Source organism: Lynx rufus, unplaced genomic scaffold, assembly GCF_022079265.1.
Source record: "Lynx rufus isolate CCGP_SWC_20201006 ecotype Redwood Valley unplaced genomic scaffold, mLynRuf1.p SCAF_4, whole genome shotgun sequence".
In the NCBI taxonomy this organism is placed as follows: Eukaryota; Metazoa; Chordata; class Mammalia; order Carnivora; family Felidae; genus Lynx; species Lynx rufus.
Genome location: NW_025814856.1, coordinates 18312668 through 18336086, shown reverse-complemented (window position 1 = coordinate 18336086; position 23419 = coordinate 18312668). Strand labels below are relative to the sequence as shown.

At 48.6% G+C, this 23419-nt stretch overlaps 1 protein-coding gene and 1 pseudogene across 1 annotated transcript; one reads left to right on the top strand and one right to left on the bottom strand.

The window, feature by feature from the left end:
• The first annotated feature begins 1079 nt into the window (after window positions 1-1079).
• TRAIP (TRAF interacting protein) lies at window positions 1080-23419 on the top strand. Its single transcript, XM_047095889.1, has 15 exons — window positions 1080-1220; window positions 8244-8301; window positions 8821-8904; window positions 11198-11237; window positions 11829-11956; window positions 13176-13270; window positions 13762-13875; window positions 14858-14945; window positions 15567-15656; window positions 16054-16142; window positions 20004-20159; window positions 22006-22054; window positions 22333-22482; window positions 22604-22654; window positions 22865-23419. Exons 1-15 carry the CDS (start codon window positions 1123-1125, stop codon window positions 22982-22984), a joined length of 1410 nt encoding a protein of 469 aa, XP_046951845.1. The 5' UTR covers window positions 1080-1122; the 3' UTR covers window positions 22985-23419.
• LOC124525051 (small nuclear ribonucleoprotein G-like) lies at window positions 3021-3253 on the bottom strand (annotated as a pseudogene).

Sequence of the window (23419 nt, the reverse complement as noted above, 5' to 3'; positions counted from 1 at the left end):
CCCAGAGTTGGGGAGAGAGTGCAGGGTGGGCATTGCACAAAGGTTCTATGCTACCCTTTGTGTTGATTCCTCCTCCCTGTGAACAACACCTGTGCTTTCCACATAGGCTCAAAGAACTTCACTCTGGGTCTACTTCAGGTGGAAAAATAAGCTTTATATCATGGGGCTTTACAGAAGGTTTCTTCTGGGGAGAGGGTATTAACACTGCTAAAAAAGAGTTAAGCATGAGAACTCATAGGAAGAATTGTCCCAGCCCTGACTTGTCCAGGTGAATTCACCAGGGATGCTGCTCTTACTCAGGGAGGACTCCAAAGATAACTTCTCTGATGTGGAAATCAGAAAAAGGGTTTGTTAGTCACTGTTCTGTGAAGCATCTGGGCTTCTAAAATTCCAACCCTAGTACAGTTCGGAGGCATGCTGATCCTCTTGGGAGCTAAGAGCTAAAGTCAGGGTACAGGCCTTGCCACCTCCAAACTGAGGGATCATCATGACTTGCTTGAATAAAGCCAAGAGTGAGCTTAGGGTGTCCTGAGTGGTTAGACCTGTGTCCATCTTTCTAAAATCACTCAGAGCTGAGGACTGAGAGGGCGGGAACTACGGGCTTCCGGTGTACGGCTGAGCACTGCCCAGAGCCCAGGGGACTGCTCTCCATCGTCCCATTCCCCTACAGCTTCGGTCTTGTCCACACTCCCGAAATGCAGAGAAGGCTGCCCTGAGAGAATAGCGCCATGCCCGGCGTTCCTGGCACCAGATCTGGCTTAGGAGCATAATGCCGTGTCTTCCTCCAGAAAGGGGAACGGCTGGCGGCGTGGCTGCTGCCGCTACCTGCCAAATCCTTAAGGGAACCACTAGATAGTTACCGCTGACAGACCCAGGTTCGCGCTCAGCCCCAGGATTCTCTACGGCCGTTAAGCCCTGCCCCCTATGGTCCGTCCAATCGGGACCCAGCCTTCAGGCTCCGCCTCTACGTTGCTAGCACCACTTCCGGTCCACTCCCGGAAGTCCCGCAGTGGAGCCAAATTTGAAGCCTGCGGAGAGGCGGGGACGGGGGTGGGGGTGCGGTCGCAAAGCTGGACCCGTCGAGGTTTCCTTGGCTGCCTGACCCCCTTAGGACCAATCATCATGCCTATCCGTGCGCTGTGCACCATCTGCTCCGACTTCTTCGACCACTCCCGAGATGTGGCCGCCATCCACTGCGGCCACACCTTCCACCTACAGTGGTGAGTGACTGCTGTGTCGGGGCTGGGCGCTCGGCCTAGTATGGCTACTGTACTGTGGGGTGTCGGGTCTCTGGGCGGAGCCCAAACAGGTGATTAAGACGGAACTAGATGGAGCCCCAAGGTAGATTCCCCACCTGGGCAGAGGCAGGTCAGGGCAGGCTTCCCAGAGGAGGTAACAACTGAGCTGAGTCCAGGGTAACAGAGTTGGCTCAGTGCGGATAGAGTAGAGGATTTCTTGGTCAGCTTGCAAAGTGATGTGACCTCAAAACTATTAATCTGGTCGGAGGTGAATTTTTGCTGTTTTTTTAATAAAAAAAAAAAAGATTAAAAATTTTTTTATATATTTATTTTGAGAGAGAGAAAGCAAGCAGGAGAGGGGTAGTAGAGAGAGAATCCCAAGCTGACTATACGCCGTCAGCACAGAGCTGGGTGCTGGGCTTTATCTCCTGAACCGTGAGGTCATGACCTGAGCGGAAATCAAGAGTGGGACACTTCACTGACTGAGTAACCTAGGTGCCCAACTTTTGCCAAATTAATGAGCCCTTTTATTTGTTTGAGATAACCTGGTAGGCCTCTGGCTATCCTGTTTGTTATGGTTTGCTTGATGGTTTGGGATGATTCTATCCAGAGTCATCTCCTTGGTCAGACACTCCAGAGTATTCATTGATGCCAGGTAACCCAAGTTAACATGGAAGGGCAAGGAGGTGCTCCCTGGTCAAGTCCTGCTGTCCCTATAGGACCGTTCTGTTGAATGTACAGCTGGTGAGGAAAGATTCCCGCAGCAGCTGTGAACTGGCTGATTCAGAGCTCCTAGTTAAAAATTGAAATATAGGGGCGCCTGGGTGGCGCAGTCGGTTAAGCGTCCGACTTCAGCCAGGTCACGATCTCGCGGTCCGGGAGTTCGAGCCCCGCGTCGGGCTCTGGGCTGATGGCTCAGAGCCTGGAGCCTGTTTCCGATTCTGTGTCTCCCTCTCTCTCTGCCCCTCCCCCGTTCATGCTCTGTCTCTCTCTGTCCCAAAAATAAATAAACGTTGAAAAAAAATTTTTTTTAAATAAAAATTGAAATATAATTGACATACTATATTATATTAGTTTCGGGTGTACAACATTTGGATCCAATAGTTGTATACATTACTTGATGCTTACCACAATAATCGTAGTAACCATCTTTCACCATACAACAGTTATTACTGAGCATATTTCCTATGTTGTACTTTTCCATGCCTTATTTATCTTATGACTGGAAATTTGTACCTCTTAATTCCCTTTATTTCACCCATCCCCCCGCCCACCTTACCTCTGGCAACCACCAGTTTGTTCCTTGTATTTAAGAGTCTGGTTTTTTGTTTGTTTTGTTTTTTAGATTCCACATAAAAGTGAAATTTCTGACTTATTTCATTTAGCATAATACCCTCTAGGTCCATCCATGTTGTCACCAATGGCAAGATCTCATTCTTTTCTATGGCTGAGTAATATTCCAGTGTGTGCGCCTGTGCACGTGTGTGTGCATGTGCACGTGTGCACAGGTATGCTATGCCTTCTTTGTGTATCTATCAGTGGACACTTGGGTTGCTTCCATACCTTGGCTATTGTAAAACCTTCTTTTTTTTTTATTGTGGTAAATTATACATCACATAAGATTTGCCATGTCAACTGTTTTTGACTGTCGCAAAAGTTTATTTAACAAAGAATTTCAATATGAAAATGTACATGACCCAGTTTTTCTATTATAGTAAAATGGACCCTTTGGAGAGGGGACAAGTGGAAGCAGTTGATTTCTCTGGTGAACACAGCCTTTGTTTATACTCGTTCCAAGACTTCTAATATGATTATACTGTTCCCTCCTATTACCACCATTCCAGTATTGTTCTGTTGCCTGCTAGTTATCATCTGCACACATTTATCTATTACAAGATTCTTATAGGGATCAAATCCCTGCAGCATTCCTTGGACATATCTGCCTCCATTTAATTTCAACGATAACTTCTTGTCCATAATTCTTTTTTTAATTTGGGAGGGTGAGCTTTGCTCATGATGTTTAATTGGTAAGCTCAAAGATGCCTTCCATTTTAACCATTTTTAAGCGTACAGTTCACTGATATTAAATACATTCACAATGCTGTGTAACCATTACCACTTTCTATTTCCAGAACTTTCCCATCATTCCAAACAGAAACACTGTACCAATTAAACAACAATTCTCCATTCCCTGCTCCCCACAGCTCCTGGAAACTTCTATTTCACCCTTTGTCTCTTTTTTTTTTTTTTTTTAGTTTATTTATTTATTTGTTTATTTATTTAGGGATAGAGAGAGCAAGTGGGGGAGGACAGAGAGAGAGAGAGAGAGAGAGAGAGAGAGAGCAAGCGAGCAAGAATCCCAAGCAGGCTCTATACTGTCAGCACAGAGCCCCATGTGGGGCTCCATCTTATGAACCATGAGATCATGACCTGAATTGATATCAAGTCAGAAGCTTAACCAACTGAGCCACCCAAGTGCCCCTTTACACTGTTTCCTTGAATTTTCCTATTCTAGGTACCTCATATAAGTGGAATCATACAATATTTGTTCTTTTGAGTTTTGCTTACTTCACCAAGCATAATGTGTTTTTTTTTTTTTGTTTTTTTTTTAATTTTTTTTTTTCAACGTTTATTTATTTTTGGGACAGAGAGAGACAGAGCACGAGCAGGGGAGGGGCAGAGAGAGAGGGAGACACAGAATCGGAAACAGGCTCCAGGCTCCGAGCCATCAGCCAGGAGCCTGACGCGGGGCTCGAACTCCCGGACCGCGAGATCGTGACCTGGCTGAAGTCGGACGCTTAACCGACTGCGCCACCCAGGCGCCCCACCAAGCATAATGTTTTTAAGGTTAATCCATGTTGTAGCATGCATCAGAATTTCATTCCTTTTATGACCAAATAATATTCAATTATATGGAAATACCACATTTTGTTTTTCTCCTCATCTGTTAATGGACCTTGGGTTGTTTACATGTTTTGGCTAGTATGAGTAACGCTACTATGGATTAGTGTAGAAGTATCTGTTCAAGTCCCTGCTTTTGTTTATTTTGGGCTAAACCCAGAGGTGGAATGGCTGGATCAAATGGTAATTCTGTGTTCAATTTTTTGAGAAACTGCTTTACTGTTTTCCACATCAACTGCACCATTTTACATTCCCACCAACAATGCGCAAGGGCCCTATTTCTCCACATCCTGGTCAACTCTTGTATTTTCTGTTTTTGTTTTGTTTTTCATAATAGTTATCCTAATGGGTGTGTTTTTTGTTTGTTTGTTTTTGTTTTGTTTTGTTTAGTGTGTGTGTTTACAGCTGTCTCTTCCCTCTTAGTATGCTTTCACTGTATTCTATAAATTTTGGTATGTTGTGTTTTCATTTTCATTCATCTCAAGGTATTTTCTGATTTCCCTGTGGTTTCTTCTTTGACCCATTGGTTGTTTAATAGTGTGTTGTTTAACTTCCACATATTTTGTGAATTTTCCATTTTTTTTCCTGTTACTTATTTTCAGTTTTGTTCCATTGTGATCAGAAAAGATACTTTGTGTAATTTCAACCTTTTAAAATTTATTAATACTTGTTTTATGACCCAACATATGGTCTATACTGGAGAAATATTTCATGTGCACTTGAGAAAAATGTGTATTCTGCTATTATTGGGTGGAGTATTTGTCTGTTGGATCTAGTTGGTTTATAGTGTTGTCTAAGTCCTCTATTTCCTTATTGATTATCTGATTGTCCTACCCATTATTAAAGGTGTGGGGTATTGACCTCCCCAAGTTTTATTGTAGAACTGTCTATTGTTCTCTTTAATTGTGTCCAGTTTTCTTTCCTATGTTTTTGGTCTTTGTTGTTAGGTTCATATATGTTTATTATTTATTTATTTATTTTTGAAAGAGAGAGAGAGACAGAGAGAATGAATATGGGAGCAGGGGAGAAGGGCAGAGGCAGGGGGAAAGAGAGATCATTTATTTTGAGAGAAGGGAGGGCAGAGAGAGTGGGAGAGAGAGAATCCCAAGCAGGCTCTGCACTGCCAGTACCGAGACCAACACGGGGCTCTGTCTCATGAACCGTGATATCATGACTGGAGCTGCAATCAAGAGTTGGAGGGTTAACGAGCTGAGCCACCCAGGTGCCCCTTTTAATTAATTAATTTATTTTTGTTTTTGTTTTTTGTAACTTAAAAAAAATTTTTTTTAATGTTTATTCATTTTTGAGTCAGAGGGAGACAGAGCGCAAGTCAGGAAGGGGCAGAGAGAGAGGGAGACGCAGAATCTGAAACAGGCTCCAGGCTCTGAGCTGTGAGCACAGAGCCCAATTCAGGGCTCGAACCCACGAACCGTGAGATCGTGACCTGTGTAACTTTTTTTGATATAAAGTCTATTTTGCCTTACAGTAACATAGCCACTTCAGCTCTCTTTTTGTTACCATTTTTACTTATCCTGCTTGGGATTCATTATATTTCTTTAACTTATGGAATGGTTTCTTCAATTTTGGAAAGTTATCAGCCATTATTATTATCTTCATGTATTGCTTCTATCCCATTATCTCTTTTCTTTTCATATTAGTTTCTTATTTCTGTTATAACAAATTACTACTAACTTAGTGGTTTAAAACAGCACAAATTTATTATGTTGTAGTTCCAGGGGTCAGAAGTCCAAAATGGGTTTACTGGGTTATAGTCAGTGTGGAAATATACCTTTCTTGGCTTATGGCCCTGTTCTCCCCATCTTCAAAGCCAGCAGGGTTACATCTTCAAATCTCTCTGTATGACTCTGACACTTAACTTAAGGACTCTTGTGATTACATGGGGGCACACCTGGATAATCTCCCCATCTCAAGATCCTTAATCACATCTGTAAAATTACTCTTGTCATGTATGGTAACATATTCACAGGTTTGAGAAATTAGGACATAGACTTCTTGGGGAAAAGGCATAATTCTACCTAATACTTTCTTTTTGAAGCTCCTTATCATATGTATGCTAGATCTTCTCACAATATCTTCTATATCTTTTATAATCTCTTATATATTTTTCTATCTTGAGGCTCCATGCTCAACATGGAACTTGAACTCATGACCCTGGGATCAAGAGTTGCACACTCTACCGACTGAACCAGCTTGGCACCCCCATTTTTCCATCTTTTTAATTCTCAATGTTTTCTCTAACCTATCTTTTTGTTTTACTAATTCTTCAACTATGCCTAAACTGCCATTAAACTGATCCATTTAATTATTGATTTTGGCCACTTTTTTGTTTTAGAATTTCTTTGGTTCTTATTAAATTCTGCCATGTCACCTTTTATTTTGTAGTTCTCTACTGATATTTTCTTTGTTTCCCATTGACTGATAGATTGATTGATTGATTTTTAATTTATTTATTTATTCTTGGGAGAGAGAGAGAGAGAGAGAGCATGTATAAATGGGAGAGCAGAAAGAGAGGAGGAGAGGGAGAATCCCAAACAGGCTCCACACTGTCAACGAAGAGCCCAATGTGGGGCTCAAACCCATGAATTGTGAGATCATGACCTGAGCTGAAATCAATAGTCAGGCACTTAACCAACTAAGCCAGGTGCCCTGTTTTTTTCTTTTTTTTTCTTTTCTTAATGTTTATTTATTTTTGAGAGACAGAGAGAGCGCAAGCACGGGAGGGGCAGAGAGAGAGGGAAACACAGAATCTGAAGCAGGCTCCAGGCTCTGAGCTGTAAGCACAGAGCCTAACGTGGGGCTCAAACTCACGAACCGTGAGATCATGCCCTGAGCCAAAGTTGGATGCTTAACTGACCGAGCCACCAAGGCACCCCCTTTTTTTCCTTTTTTAAAGTAAACTCTACCCCCAACATGGGGCTCTAACTCACAACCCTAAGATCAAGAATCACATGCTCTACTGACTGAGCCAGACAGGTACTCCTCTAATGATATTTTCAGTTTTGATTTTTATTTCTTTAGTATAATGTGTTATGTTGTATGTGACAATTCCCATATCTGAAGTCTTGCTGGATATGTTCTGGTTTGCACTTGTAATGCTCTTTTCCTTGTATGACTTTACTTTAAGAAAACTAAAGCATTTACTTTATGTAAATGGAGTCATATGCAGTATACCTTTTTTGTATCTGGTTTGTCTTCCTCAATGTTATGTATATGTGATTCATCTGTAATATTGTTCTTAGTTGTAGACTCATTCTTTCTCGTTGCCATATAGTATTCCATTGCGCATGGCTAGCTTTGATTATATCTTGTACATAGCATATGAATTTTTTTTTTTTTTAAGAGAGAGTGAATGAGCAGGGGAGAGGGGCAGAGAGAGAGAATCTTAAGCGGGCTCCACATTCAGCATGGAACCTGACGTGGGGCTCGATCCCATGACCCTGGGATCATGACCTGAGCCGAAGTGAAGAGTCAGATGCTCAACCAACTGAGCCACCCAGACACCCCTATGAAAAATTATTTATAGAAAAACTTTGAGACCTGGGATGATGGTATCCCAGAAACAGAAAGACCTCTGTTTCTCCCTGTTCCCTGGTGGGAGAGTCTACTAGTAGGAGACTAATTAAAGTTTACGGCTTGAGGTTTTCTTGGACCACTCAGATAGACGATGCAAAGCTGGACAGTATTTTACTTTTAGCACTACTTGCATTTACTTCTAGTTTACCCTTACTCTGAAAGTGTAGCCCTTGGGAATCCTAGCTTAAAGTGGGTGTGTTATTAGAATCCCTATCTCTGAGGGATCCTGTGCTTTGACTGCTGCTCTTTAGTCCAAGCCTAGAATGTTGACAAAGAGCAGCTGAGGGCCACACCAACAGGGCCAAAAAAAAGGACTTGTCCCAGAGTGCTTGTCCCAGTCAGGCCTTATGGGATGTGCTGTACCACCTGTGGTAACCGCCCTCCTATGTGGGCAGGCTCTGGGTCAAGAAAGAACAAGTCAGACCCTGTCGTGGTTGGGGTGGCTACCTGCTCTATGTGTCTCTACCCAAGCAAAGGCTCACCAGTCTGCTTTTCTGCTTCTCATTCCAGCCTAATTCAGTGGTTTGAGACAGCACCAAGTCGGACCTGCCCACAGTGCCGAATTCAGGTGAGGGTGGTGGGGTGAAAACACTTCAGCTGAAGATATCTTTTACTTTCCAGGAAGCAGAAATAAGGAAAGATCTCTGAAACTGAGCAATATCTTTGACCTTTTTGGACCCTCATAGTTTGAGGCTGATCAAACCTTATTTGTGCTTTTGAGTGGCTCAGGAGGCCTGCTTATGCCTATGAGTAGCTAGCAGGTGGACTTATTGCCTGGGCTAGTCTTCACCTAGGTAAATCTGGCCTCCTTCTCTACCTTTCCCCATTTCCTCAAAGCACTTAGAGCTGGGGTATCTTTTGAGTAGTTACCACATGGGTTTGTGGTGACATGACTTTAGTAACCACCAAAGTGGTGGCGCCAGCTTAGGGAAACTATAGGGTTACAGAGTTCATCTGATTCCAAGGGAAGTGTTGTGAAAAGTTGGGCCTGAGAATAGGCCTGGCTGCACGTTAGGTTGCATGTATATCCCTGTCCTTGCACGTGACCCAGCTATATACTCATACTCTATCTTGTCCTTCCGTCCAGGTTGGCAAAAGAACCATTATCAATAAGCTCTTCTTTGACCTTGCCCAAGAGGAGGAGAGTGTCTTAGATGCAGAATTCTTAAAGGTACCTGGGATTTATGTCATTCTACTGAACTCCAAGCCCCTTGAGAATTTACTTTCTGCTCCCACCCAGGGTGGGTACCTAGAGTGTCACGATGGAGTCTGGAGGGAGATTTTGTAGAGGTTTCAAGGCAGAGGGGAGGAGAGCAGAGGAGAAGTGATGATAAGACCCAGTCATTGGAGAAATACACTGTTAGGGAAGAAGGAAGCCTGTTTTCTTTAAAAAAAAAAAAAATGTATTTTTTTTAACGTTTATTCATTTTTGCGAGACAGAGAGTGAGTGGAGAAGGGGAGAGAGTGGGAGACACAGCATCCGAAGCAAGCTCTAGGCTCTGAGCTATCAGCACAGAGCCTGACGCAGGGCTTGAACTCACAAACCGTGAGATCATGACCTGAGCTGAAGGCAGACACTTAACCAATTGAGCCACCCAGGCGCCCCTGAAGGAAGGGAGCCTCTTGACTGTGAACCTTCCCTTTGGGATTTTAGAGTAATTCCCAACAAAGGCCAAAATATCTCTCCTGAGCTTCTCTCACCTTGCAGAGGTTCTACAGCCATCCTTCCCAGCCCACTTTGCTGCTTGGACAGATTAGAAAACTCTTCTAGTCCACACAGAGAAGATGTGTGGACCCACTATTCACAAACATGGCTGTGCCTCAAAACTGTGAGAAAGCTTGGTGTATATCCAGGTGACTGAGTCTTTCCCAGATCAGGAATAGAGGGCAGAACCCCTGGAATCAGGATGTGAGCCCACACTGCTGGGGAGAATGGGTGGATTCCCTCCTACACTTATTCCCCCAAGTCCAAGATTTAGCTTTCTTTGTGTACCAGAGGGCTAGATTGGTAGAAACCTCTCAAGAAAGTGGGATTGGGGTTCACAATGAGCCTGGACTCTGAGGGTTAACTTGCTGGGCATCTGTCAGTCCTGGGTTCATTTGGCTTTGGGCCGGGGTGGGGAGGGGGGGTGGATACCATGATGTCCTTGGAACCTTACTGCTTCAAGAAGGTAGAGCTTTTGTGCTTAAAGCCAACATGTTCATTGTCATGGTAACTGCTCCTGGTTTTAAGCCGCATCCTCCCTGTGATAAAGACAACAAAGGCAGCTTCGTTTCTTTCTGGCTTTCAAAGCCAGATCTAGGAGAGGGAGAGGCAATGTCTTGAGTAGTTTGGAGCAAGGGCTTGGAAGGTACCCTGCCAGGTATAAAAAAAAAAAAAAAAAAAAAAAAGCCAAGGGACTTGGGGGAGCTTTGGGTTGGTGTCTGTCCTCTGCAGCCCGTGCATGCCCTTCTTTACCCACCACTTGCACTCTAGGATGTTCTTCCCACAGTGACCAGTCCAGCTACCAAAAGCTTTTGCCCCAGAGTCCTGGGTGGGGATTTTGACACTAGGGGGCTTATCCACCCACTGGGGCTGGGCTTTAGTATTGGTCACATGTAAAATCCTGAGTCTTGTATTGACCCGGGAAAGGTGATCTGGAGGAAGATTTGCCTGGATTCCATCCAGCTACCATCCTGAACCCTTGGCCAAGCCTTTCAGTTCTGCAGAGCCTGGTTTTCCTGCTTATGCAGTAGGTACTTCTCTTGCCTATGGGGGTGTTGAGTGCTTTGAATTCCTGAATGGAGTCTGGGCTCAATTCTGCCCCAGCCTCTCAGTGGTTCTACTGCAGTGGCTGTGTAACTTATGCACAGGCTTTGAGAGGTTCATTTGACCCTCAGAATAGTCTGGTTAGAGCCTAGCACATGTGAGGTTTCATCCAGAGATACAAAGTTGTCCCAGCTCACCTACCTTATTAGGGTTGGGAGATTCATGGTATACAGAGCCAGCTTAGAGCTTGAAGAGAAGTAGATTGTGAAGCAAGGGTGGAGGGAAGGAGTGATGACCCAAGGTCCCTGGGCATCCCAACTCTGTGTCCCTGGTGAGTGCAGCTGAAGCCTGGAGAGGGGAAGGGCCAGGCCAACACAGGGCCAAGGAAATGATGGAATCCTTTTCTGTGACACTGATCACACAGGTCCAACTTCACTTCTCTTGCCCCTCTTCTGCCTCTCTCCCTGTCCCAGGGTCTTCTACCCGAGATTATTTTTCTCCACCTCACCTACTTTTCAGAAAAGTACGGAGATAAAGCAAGATGTATCTCTACACTGTTGGCTTAGCTTGGCTGTGACATACAGCAGGGTCTGTGCCTCCCTGGACCTACAGACCTCATTGTCCCTTCCTGGATCTCCCTGCATGCCTTTTGGGGTGCTGTGTGGAAGCCAGCTATGATGCCTTTCTATTGCTTATTGTGGCCATTGCCTTACAGAATGAACTGGATAATATCAGAGCCCAGCTTTCCCAGAAAGGTGAGTTAGTAGGAGATGGGTGGCCCTGGGAAGTCCCTGACCCAGGTCCTGAAGGGAGAGATCCTTGGGAGGAAGGCCTCCAGTCTTCTGGTGAAGCTAGGGGCTCTCCCTGCTTTGTATTTCCAAGAGTTTTGCCAGGTCTTGTGATTGGCAGGAAAGGAAAGGAAAAGGAGGTGCCTAAAGCTGTCCACCTAGATTAGGTGAGCTTCTTCTTTTTGTCTGAGGCTTCCTGCCCAGGACCCAGGCCGGGAGGGAGCTACCTAATGGGACAGAGTATTTATAGGAGAGGGTTTGGCTGGAAACCTGATTGAGTTCTGAGATGATGAATTAACTCTACCCATGGGAGTGGGGAGCAGTGAAATCTTTACTCAAGTAGTTCCAAGCAGCAGAAAGAGGGTCTCATCCCCTGAATGAAGAAACTCTGGCTCAGCTTCCCTGGTTTGGTGCATGCCAGAGAGAGAAGCGGGCCACCCAATTGCTGGCCTGAGACTTTTCCTTACTTGGCTCTGGGGTGGGGGGCTGGAACCTAAGGTCTAAGGTTCTTATGCTGATGGGTGAATGGGCCTTCCCCTCCCCCACCCCCCACTCCAGAGAAGGAGAAAAGGGATAGCCAGGTCATCATCGACACTCTGCGGGACACCTTGGAAGAGCGCAACGCCACTGTGGAATCTCTGCAGAAGGCTTTAGACAAGGCCGAAATGCTATGCTCCACCCTCAAGGTTGGTCCCCAGGTTCTGTGGGCACAAGTTGGTTGGGAGATATAGCCTGGTCCTGAGCTCACCACTCTGTGCTTATCTTCTGGTTCTGCCTTTGTCATTACCTTCATTTATACAGTTGTAAAATGGAGGCAAATCCCTTTTCCCCCAGGCCTCCCATATTGTGCCCATCCAGCCTATAAACAAAGAGCCATATTGGCTACACTTCTGGATTTTGTACTAGGTAGTTCGGACAGGTGAGGACTTCCCAGGGCTTCTTGGAGGGGCTGCTCAGCCAAGACCTAGGTGAGGCTGGACCTTGTTTCCAAAAGTGGTTTGTACTCCACTGATGAAGCCAGACCAAAGAACCTTCCATTAGCACTCTAGTCCTTGGCTGGGTTGCTCTCTGGAGCCAGATCAAACAGCATCCCAGGTAGGAGCAGGGGCCCTTTGAAGTCGGCTGTGCTGAGCTGACCAGGCAGATCAAAGCCTGCAGAGCAAGCAGCTCTAGACCCAGATGAATTTTGTATCAGCCTGGGTTGGTGAGCCTCTTGCTCTCTAAGGGGCATGAGGCGATTGATCTGAACCCACAATTGATATGCTGGCCTCGTAGGAAGGAGCAGTCCTTGCTGGATGCCATTTGTAAGGGAAAGGGAGCCATCTTTGTGAACAGATAGGGCCCCAGGTGTTCGTTGTCTCTGTTCCTGCTTGGTGGCTGGGCTGGATCACATGGCCTGGCCAGTGGGAGGGAAGGAGTGAATCAGTACCTAGCTGCACAGCAGGAGTCTTTGATGGCATTCCCAGGTCAGAGATGGAGTGGTTTGTGCTGAGGACAGCCTGGCCAGCTGCCTCTGTCTCGGCTCTTCTGGTAACTGTCCATGGGTCTAGATGGTGGATGGCGAGGCCTGGATCTGTGTTTCTTCACCTTCCTATACAACATGCACCATGAGCCCTTAAGTCACAGGACCTTGGCAGCCCACAGTGGGCCTGTAGATGGTTGCAGTGGGCTGTGCCTGTGATAATATATCTCAGGAGAAAGCAAGCAGAGAGCTAAGGAAACAGTTGGCCTAAGGCCTCGTAGCAGAAAAAGCACAAACAGAGGGGCCCAGGCGCCTTCCTCCCTGGGGGCTGGGGACACATGGTTATCAGCATTTTGAAAAGGAGACAGTTCTCCTGATGACTTTAGCCATTGTCCCTGGGATTGTCCAAGCAACAGGTATGTATGGATGTGTGTGCTCTTCAGAAACAGATGAAGTACTTGGAGCAGCAGCAGGATGAAACCAAACAAGCACAGGAAGAGGCCCGCCGGCTCAGGACCAAGATGAAGACCATGGAGAGGTGAGCTTGGAGCTAGGGACTGCCCTCTACCCTTGCTCCTGTGGCTCCCAGGTGGCACAACTCTCAGGACTACAGGGGGATTGGGTCACCTCTGTGGTTCAAATCTCTCCATAGGCCACATGGGGCTCAGGCCAGCTGGGTATGGGCACAGGTCTCCTTGCTTGACCTCTGCTTCCCATGGGGGCCCTTGCCTCACTCCTCCCTGTTCTGTTGCCTGTTGCCTGACAACCTGGCAGGTTTTTTGCTCCAAAAACCTTTCTCTACGGATTCCTGACCTTGAGGAGCTGTCAGCACCCATTCTTCCCCAGCAGCATCCCTACAGCTGTGTTCAGCTCTGCTGTGGGGCCTTTCTTTGGATAGACCCGCCTGCAAGAGCATGCTGGCAGCTCAGGCTGTTACCATAGCAACAGCAGCAAAGGGAAGCAGAGCTGTACTGGGTACCTACCCATCAGCCTCCAGATTTTAAATGCCGTGGGTTGGGTGTTTTTCAGGATTGAGCTCCTACTCCAGAGCCAGCGGCCCGAGGTGGAGGAGATGATCCGAGACATGGGTGTGGGACAGTCAGCGGTGGAGCAGCTGGCTGTGTACTGCGTGTCCCTCAAGAAGTGTGTACTCTGGCCCCTCTGACCCAGCCCAGGAGCTAAGCCACGGCACCCAATCCGTCTGCTCTCCATCTCTTGCAAAGCAGAGCAGGCAGAGTTAAGGGGCAAGCTCAGGAGCTATGCTGCCTCAGTTTGCACCTTGACCCCACCTCTCACAATGTGGCCAGGAGCCAGTCTCTTAGCCTCTGACCCACAGCTTCCTGAATGGAGATAGTAATTTGCCTCATAAGACTATTGAAAGAATGAGTGTGAATTATAAGTGTTATTTCTTTTTATTTATTTATTTTCTTAATGTTTATTTATTTTTGAGACAGAGAGAGACAGAGCATGAATGGGGGAGGGTCAGGGAGAGAGGGAGACACAGAATCCGAAACAGGCTCCAGGCTCTGAGCGGTCAGCACAGAGCCCAACGCGGGGCTCGAACCCACAGACCACGAGATCATGACCTGAGCCGAAGTCGGACGCCTAACCAACTGAGCCACCCAGGCGCCCCTATAAGTGTTATTTCTAAGAGGGTCGGCACCACTCTCTGAGCTATATAAACCCCATCATGATAAATGGAGCCTATTTCCCATCAGCATTTACTGACTCTGCCTGATTTGCATCAGAAATTTGGCTCAGATTCTCCATTATCATGGAGGTGAGACTGAGGGAAAGGGACAACTTGGCTGACAGGCATGGGATCCCAGATATCTCCTGTGAGACCCAGATGAGGTAGGGAGCCTCTTTGTGAGACCTTAGCGAGGGCAGGGCTTGCTGCACATCCTCTCACATCACTGGCGCCTGCACGACAGGCAGGAGATAGAGACTCCCCAGCTCTCCTTGCAGGACCCCCCAAAACATTACCCTGTTGCGCTCAGGTGTCAGAGTAGGAATGAGAACTGGCCTAGGGGACAGCCTGGGCTTTGTGTTTGCTTGGTGCTATGGCTCATTCTGACCAGCAGCATGTCCTATTCTGACATCTCTTTTCCTGGCCCCCTTGTAGAGAGTATGAGAATCTAAAAGAGGCACGGAAGGCCTCAGGGGAGCTGGCTGACAAACTGAAGAAGGACTTATTTTCTTCCAAAAGCAAGGTAACAGTGAGGAACAGAAGATGAGGGGAGAGGTGGCTGTCCTTTTGTCATGCTCGTTCCTGTCTCCTGAGCAAAGCCATGGGCTGTATGGCACAACGGACTCCATGGGGCTATTGGGTGACTCACAGAGACTGGTTACTGGGCCTTACTGGGCTCTGGCTCTGGCTCTGTGGCTGGCCCACCAAGGCCGGCAGTTCACACAGGGTTCTCCCCCAGTATGCGCACGGTTACACTCCCCTCTATTCTTCCTGGTTCCTAGGCACCTCTTAGCTGGCTGGAGAGCACAGATCCCTAAGGTGCCAGTGTCCGAGGCCTATTTTTGTACCAGGCCCAAAGTAGGAGGAACCTACTTGGAACCTGGTTCAGTCAGCACAGCTGTTTTATTTCTGGGCCCAGTGCATCCGTGGACTATTGGGCATAGAACAAAGCCCTTGTTCCTGGGCAGCTCCAGATGGACATTGACGGATTAAAGCCCTGCCCCACAAGGCCAGAGTCTCTCCTTGTGTCCTTAGACTCTTCTGGACCCTGGGCTCCTACGAGCATGCACTAGGTAGCAGCAGGTGGAGGCAGAGCACAGGGCCACCTGTTGGCTTGTCCTTTACTCCCTACACTTTCTTACAGTTGCAGACAGTCTACTCTGAACTAGACCAGACAAGGTTGGAGCTGAGGTCAGCGCAGAAGGACTTACAGAGTGCTGACAAGGAAATCACAGTAAGTGACATCCCTGGCCAGACGGGAATGAGGAGTATTTTGTGTGTGCTCCAAAAGCCTGGGAACCTGTGCCCCAGTCAGTGGCAGTGGTTGTGGGTTCCCTTTGTCTTCCTGGGTCAGAGTGGGTCAGGATATGCACTTTGACCCTGATTTGGAGCCTGGGCCTTCTCAGTAGGGGACAGACAGCACCTGTCCTGTACCTATGTCCCCAGGGTCACCAGAGGGGAGGCTTCCCCAGAGAGGGGTTCTGAGGCTGGGTATTCCTGACCTCTTGAGCCTGATGTTGGGGTTCAGATCTTGGTCTGTTCCCAGGATGCATGTTGCTCATGTCCTTGGCAGTCTCTCCAGTCTTGCTGCCTCAGCCTCCCTTTCACACTCTTCTCTTTCCTTTCCCAAGAGCCTGAAAAAAAAGCTAACGATGCTGCAGGAAACCCTGAACCTGCCACCAGTGGACAGTGAGACTGTCAACCGCCTGGTTTTAGAGAGGTTTGTTGACCTTCTGGGGTGGTCATAAGCTGGAAGAACTCTTTGGTAAGGGTCTTCACTACTCCTGGCTTTGGTCGGGTGGGTGGTCCATGTGGGCCTGTAGGCTGTGGGCCTCCTGCCCTGGGACACAGCCAAGATTTGGTGGGAAAACAGCTTTGAGGCAAGTTCTGGGCTCTAACGAGAGGCCAGGGTAGGCCATAGGGGACCTAGGGATGGGCAGGGAAGGGGAAGGGAAGGAGCATGGACTGTCTTCAGGAATCCTGTTTATGGAATGCTTACTGAATGTATCTGTCCACCCCAGATTCCGAAACAAACACGAAACCAGTCACCAAAATAATTCCCCTATGGTCTCAGGAATGTGTGCATTAAAGCTTCCAGCAGAGGGAGCCAAGAGGCAGGGGGATGGGTGTCCCTGCCAGGACTGGCTGCCCATTCCTCTCTGGGTGTTTCACAGAAGCCAACTAGGTGAGAGCATCAGGGATGTCCCACCTAGTTGCCCAGCTGATGGCCCAGACAGAAAGCATGTAACCCAGCAGCCCAGCCTTGTATTTGAGCCACTTTTCAATGTCCTTTGGAAAATCATTATGCTCCTTCCCCATATCTGATGAGTTGCTGGAGTCTGCCCATTTAACCTCCGGGGTACTTCCTGGTCTTATCCCTTACCACCACCCCCACGTAAGGATTGTGACCCATCTTCCTGCTCCTCTTGTCTGCCCAGCTTATCAGCCCCTGGGTATCACATCATTCCTCCCCCACCAAACACTCCCAGACCTTCTTGCACTATGCCAACGCACTCTTAGAGCCAGCCTGGGAGCTATAGTAGATCTTTAGGCTTCAGCCAAATAATACTGTCAAACCAAGCAGAATATCCCTTGCCTTCCCATTTCTGGGCCTTTCTGTATGTCAGCTCTTGTTCACACTGATGGGTCAGTTGCCCTGCAGAGCCTTCCCTAGCCTCCTCAGCAGGAGTAAGCTCATCCTCCTCTGCACAGGTAGTATTTATGTAGATGTTGTGTCAGGTGCCATGGGCCACAGAGGTGCTCTAGAGTCTTGCCAGAGCCTGGACCACTCAATACATACACACCCAGCTATGAGTAGACTGGGAGCCACATTTTAATCTGTGTCCCTCACCACCAGCCTCCTTACATGCACCATCTTTTCCCTACACCGTAGCATCTGCATGGAGGAGTGAGTGCCAACAAGCTAGCTTCTCATTCTCATTGGACCTTTAGTTCTTCAACCTTTGCTTTCTTTCTTACCTCAGACCTTCCATGTCTCTTTATGGAGCCAGAGCTGCCTGCCCACCCCAGCTTGGGTTGGACTGAGAAATGGCTGTGGGGATGTGATGGGCACATGACTGACTGTGAAGTCCAGTGTATGGCTAATTTTGATGAACTAGCCTGTGTGTCTGGTCCTTCCTCTGCACTCCACCCTCAGAACCCATTGGCCATGCCAGCTTGGACCCCCAGGTAGCACAAGGGCCCTGTCAGAAGCTTGACAGTTAGGGAGCTGATAGTCTCAAAGACCATCTCATGTGTTCAAACATTTAGAATTTAAGCTTTCTCAGCAGGAAGTAAAAATTCTTTTGCTAGGATATCACTCAAGGCTGCTATCTACAAGCTCCACGGTGCTCCCTACACTTCCCATTTGATGGTCCTCAGGGTGTTTCCACATGCTTGTCCTCTGTATCCAGCATCCACAGTGAGGCACGCCTCCAGGCTCCCAGAGACTTTGCATACTTGCTTTTGCTTACTTTCTTTACCACTCCAGGCTGGAGTGAGGCCTAAACTTCCATAACAGGTTCTTACTGAGTGCATGCTGCATGTATGGCCCTCTCGGTTCTCTTGGAGCTTGTGTTCTGGTGGGATAGGCAAGCTGGGGGCTTAGATGGCTAAGCCCCAAAACCCCCTGACCACATACTACGACAGGCCAAATCCCATGGCAAGAAAAGTGGCGCTTGTGCCATTTGTATCTAGAAGCTTCAGTGAGGGGTGAGCCCTGGCTCAGGGATGAGGCACACAGGAGCCACCAGGGCATGCAGCTCGGGCTGGCAGGGGGTTGTCGCATGGCTGCAGAGAGCAGGGTGTGATGAGGTTTATTGACCCTCTGGGGTGGTAGACAGTAGCAGAGGACTTGCTGGGGTTGGTAGATATTGGCAGAATAACAGATACTATAAAAACGTTGTCATGAGTGCTCCTGGCTGCTGCTTTATGCTGTGGATCCCAGTGGGGGAAGCAAAACAACCAGCATGGCGTTGGTTTGAGGTGCATTTGTGCAACCTTTGTTTTCACTTGCAGGCAAGAGAGGGTAGAGCGTTCAGGGACCTGGCCAGGGAAAGGAAGAGAGAGTCTAATCTTCCCACATTGCTTACCCATCCAAATCAGTGTAGGTAATTCCCTTTTCTCCAATCTGCATGCCCCATTGGGCTCCTGGCCAGTGACTAATACCCTCACAGTGCATCTCCTTGTCCTTGAGCGATGGGCGTAGGGCTTTGGGCAGCCCTGAAAAGGCTCCTTCCTAAGGGAAGGAAATAGGGATGTTCTTGGGGCTGCCCTGCCATTCCCCAGAGTTTTCTGACCACAGGAGCTAGGGAACGCCACCAGGCCTGGATGGGCTAGAAAAATCCTATTGGCTGCAATTTTCTTTTTTTCTTTCTCTCTCTTTTTTATTTTATTTTTTTTTAATTTGTTTTAATGTTTATTTATTTTTGAGAGAGACAGACAGAACGCGAGTGGGTTAGGGGCAGAGAAAGAGGGAGACACAGAATCTGAAGCAGCCTCCAGGCTCCAAGCCATCAACACAGAGCCCTTTGGGGGCTCAAACTCACAGAGCTGTGAGATCATGACCTGAGCCGACGTCAGACGCTCAACCAACTGAGCCACCCAGGCGCCCCCCTCTCTCTCTCTTTTTTTAAAGTTTATTTATTTAGAGAGCAAGCACGGGAGGGGCAGAGAGAGAGAAGGGGAGAGACAGAATCCCACGTAGGTTCCACACTGTCAGCACAGAGCCTGATGTCGGGTTCGAACTCATGAACTGTGAGACCATGACCTGAGCCAACACCAAGAGTCACTTAACACTTAACTGACTGAGCCACCCAGGTGTCCCAGAGTTCTATATTACTTTTTATTATTTTATTACTATTATTTTTTTTAGAGAGAGTGCACAAGTTGGGGAGAGCAGCAGAGGGAGGGAGGGAGGAGAGAGAGAGAGAGAGAGAGAGAGAGAGAGAGAGAGACTGACTCTTAAGCAGGCTCCACGCTCAGCACAGAGCCTGACACGGGGCTCGATCCCATACCCTAGGATCATGACTTGAGCCAAAATCAAGAGTTGGATGTTCAACAAACTGAACCACACAGGTACCCCTCATATTACTTTATAAATGCAACATATGAGCATTTCCCCATGTTACTTAGTTTACTTTCCAGAAACACTACTATAATATCTGTATCATAGTCAAGCTATGAAAGTGCCAGCTCCCTAGGAGAGTCATTTTGACCATTTCCAATATTGGGCTATGTGCCATCTACATCAATCTGTGGTCACATCTCTGGCCCCTTGTACTGCATTCTGAGAGATGAGGCTGTCAAAAGGCAGTAACCTTTTGTTTGTACACTTGGGTTTTGTGTGTGGTTTTGCTTGCTTCCTTCCATGTCTTGAAGACTTTCACTGGTCCCACTATGGTGTGAAGCACTAAGCCAAGTGGTTTTTTTTCTGTAGAGATTCAGGCTTCCTTGCAAGGTGGCCCTGGGCCATGTGTGGGCTCCAGACCCCTGGAACCAAGCCATCTCTGATGCTGCAGAGACTGTTGTCCTTCTGAACTGCCGCGGTGGTCCAGAGTAACCAGGCCATCTCTGCTTATAGCCCAGCCCCTTTGGAAATGCTGAACCTGAAGCTTCGCCGACCAGCCTTCGGTGATGATATTGACCTCAATGCCACCTTTGATGTGGACACCCCTCCAGCCCAGCCTGCCAGCATCCAGCAGGGCCGTGCCAAGAAGCTCTGCCAAGAGATAGCACAGTAAGTGGTAGTGCCTGGCCATGTCCACAGCCTGGAGGCAGGATGACCAAGAGGTCTCTGTAGGCCCTGCCATAGTTGCTCTGAGTGGCTGACAGGGCAGTGAGGGTCACCTGGGGTTGACTATTACTTTGGTTCTAGCCACCTCTTCTTCCCTTTCCTGAGTACTCACTGTGGGCAAAGCCCTTCTCGCTTCTTTCGGTCATCACTATCACCCTTCAAGCAAAGGTGTTGGGATGCGAGTTGGAGAGAACACAGGGGTCCCAGTAGGGGCAGGTCTAGGTTGATGGTGTTGGGGTATGTGTGTACTCCCCATATCTTGAATGTCTGCCCACCAGAGTCCTGAGCCAGGGACTCTGAAGTTCTTCTTCCATTGTGTGCCTCTTGGGCTCATGCTTGAGGACCATCTCAGATCATGGTGCCCAGGGCCCCATCATCTAAGGGGGTAGCCCACAGGGGCAGGCTTGAGAAGCTGTGGGGAGCTGTAGTGGGATGGGAAGGACCTGCACAAGGGACCCAGTGGGACTGGGAATGGGGAGGTTGTCTCCTTGGCCACACAGGGTGAGTATAGTTCATCAGGAAGACAAGAACTACTCCCCTACGTACATGTAGGTATATGCTACTCAGGTGAGGGGGTCAAGGGCTGAGTGGTTTCCTCCTAATCAAAACCTTTGGACGTGAGAGAAAGAAATTGAGGTGTTAGGCAGTGAAAATGGAAGAGGCCCAGGGAGAGAGCAAAAGGGAGAGCCAGCTAAGCTCTTCACCTCTCCCCACCCTCAGGGGTGGAGGTACCCGTGCTGTACAGGGCCAGGCCTGGTAGCAGTGGGAAGCAAGCCTTGGGCATGTGGGCTGTAGTCACAGGGCCTGTTAGTGCCTGCTGCACACCCTGACTTCTTCATGTTGTCTTTTCTCTAGCTGTAAAGGGTGAAAGTGGACACCTGGGGCCTGCAGACTGCCAGGCCTTTTAGAGACATTTTTATCATCTTGAGGGCCTGCAGTGAGTGTGAGGGAATCCAGGATGCTTCCCCCTTGGATCAGCCTCCCCAGAGCCAAACTTGCAGCAAGTGGAGAATCTTCCCATGGCTTTCATGTAGCCTCACCACAGGCTATAGGGACAGGAATGAAGGGATCCAGAGTTGACAAGACTGACCCTCCCCTTGTCCTCATGGCTATGAGAAACCACAGGGTCAGCCTTTAGGTCACCCTCCTGCTACCCCCTCTGGGAAAATACCAGGAGAGGGTATTCAGCTGTTAGTGTCCCCAGGGATTGAGTGGAAACACTGTGTCTAGCTCTGGAGCTATTAGTGAAGGGCCGGGGCTTGGGGCCATAATTCATTATACCCCAGACTGTGCCTGCACAGATTACCTAAGAAGATGGCCTAGCCCTGTGTTGTGAGAGTACTTGATAGACTATCTACTGAGGGTATTGTGGAGATGGTAGCCCCTCTCTGGGCAGACAAGGCTAAGTCTGAGATCACGAGGTGCCCTCTGCCTATATCAGAACATGACTGGCTTTCCCCCTGTGGTTGGTGAATCAGCTGGGCCTCCAGCCACACATAGAACCCAGGACATAGTGAGGCATTTGAGGCCTTGGGGAGGATTGGAATTGGCTTGGCCCCGAGTGGAAGCCACAAAATTGAAAAATGGTCCAACTTCCCATTCCTCCTCCACCCTGGCAGCTGTTCACAGACCTGCACTTGGGGTGGGGCTCACTGAGGTGCCTTGCCCAGCACAGCCATTACAGCAGCAATGCCACATGGTGGTTCCCCGAGGGCCATGTGCTGAGCCTGGCTCACCAGGCCCTGTATCTTGCTCACCTGCCTCTTGTCTTTGTGCCTTGCTCTCACAGCTCTCCTGTTCAGGACATCCCCAACAAGATGCCCAATGACCCCAAGCAGGTAAGGTTTCCCTGAAGAAGTCAAGCAGTCACCATCCAACCCTTGCCAGAACTGAGTGTAAAGTGGGACTTCTGAAAGGGCAGGGTGTTGCCAGAGGCCTCTGACTCCTGGTCTGGGGCTAAGACACTATGGAGCCACCCTGGGAACTCTATTCATTATCCTATCTGCCTCCTGGTGAAGCATCAGAGATCCTGGTCCTGCTCTACCACCCCTACCCGCCCCCTCCTTTGCTGCCATCTCTCTCGTCAAGTCTGCCTTTGGGGACTCCCCCACCCCAGGAGTCCCAGCTCTCGCTGGGCGGCCAGCGCTATATGGGAGAGCCAGATGAGGAGCTGGCTAGTGCCTTTCCTGTCTTCATCCGGAATGCTGTCCTAGGCCAGAAACAGCCCAAGAGGGCCAAAGCAGAGCCCCGTTGCAGCACAGATGCCGTGAGTATGGCTTCCCACAAGTGGCAAATGCCAGCCTTCTGGGGGGGGGGGGAGGGGGACAGTGGGGGGCCAGCTTCCTAGCTTCTTAACCTGGCCCACTCACTTCTTCCTTCCGCCTTAGGTAAGGACCGGCTTCGATGGTCTTGGAGGTCGGACAAAGTTCATCCAACCTGTATCCTTGTTCTGTGGCACTGGGCTGAGCTGAGCTACCCACACCATCCCTCACCTGTACCCTCAGACCCTAGCCTGGCAGTGGCTGCAGCCTCAGGTGTGCAGAGCCTGACCTCGCTCAGTATAGCAGAGCTTCCCCCCTCCGAGTCTGAGCCTTTGCTGTCCTGCATTCAGTCTCTTCTTTAGGCCTCTTCCTTGACATCTTCTTCAGACTGACACAACTATGATCCGCCCACTGCCTGTTAAGCCCAAGCCCAAGGCTAAGCAGAGAGTCAAGGCAAGGACAGTGCTCCCTCCCTCCCAGGCCAAACTGGACACCTTCTTGTGGTAGTGAGAACAGTGAGTCTGATCAGTGGCCAGATATACGCCTCCAACTTATAGGCCTGGACTGGCTCAGCAGGAGGTTTTGGGGGCACGGCCCCTCCTCCGGGACCAGCCCTGAGGGCAAGGGTAGACGAAAAGATGGGGATGAGGGTGAGGCCCAGGAACTGTGCTTTTCCTGAACTTACCCTGCCCACCCCCACCATACTGGGTCTACCGTACTGGGCCTACATGTGGTTGCCGATGTGAGACCAGCAGGACCTGCTGTCTGTTAAAGGCTCTTGTGTATAGCCAGATGTAGCCGGGCTGCTTCTGGTTCTCCAGGTCTTTTGTTGACTGTATGGACCAAAGTGCTCAAGGCTTCTCAGGCAATTTCAGCCTGCCCATGCTTCTGCCAGCTTCTGACTTGCTGCTAGGCATGGCCGGAGCCAAGCAGGGTGGGGAA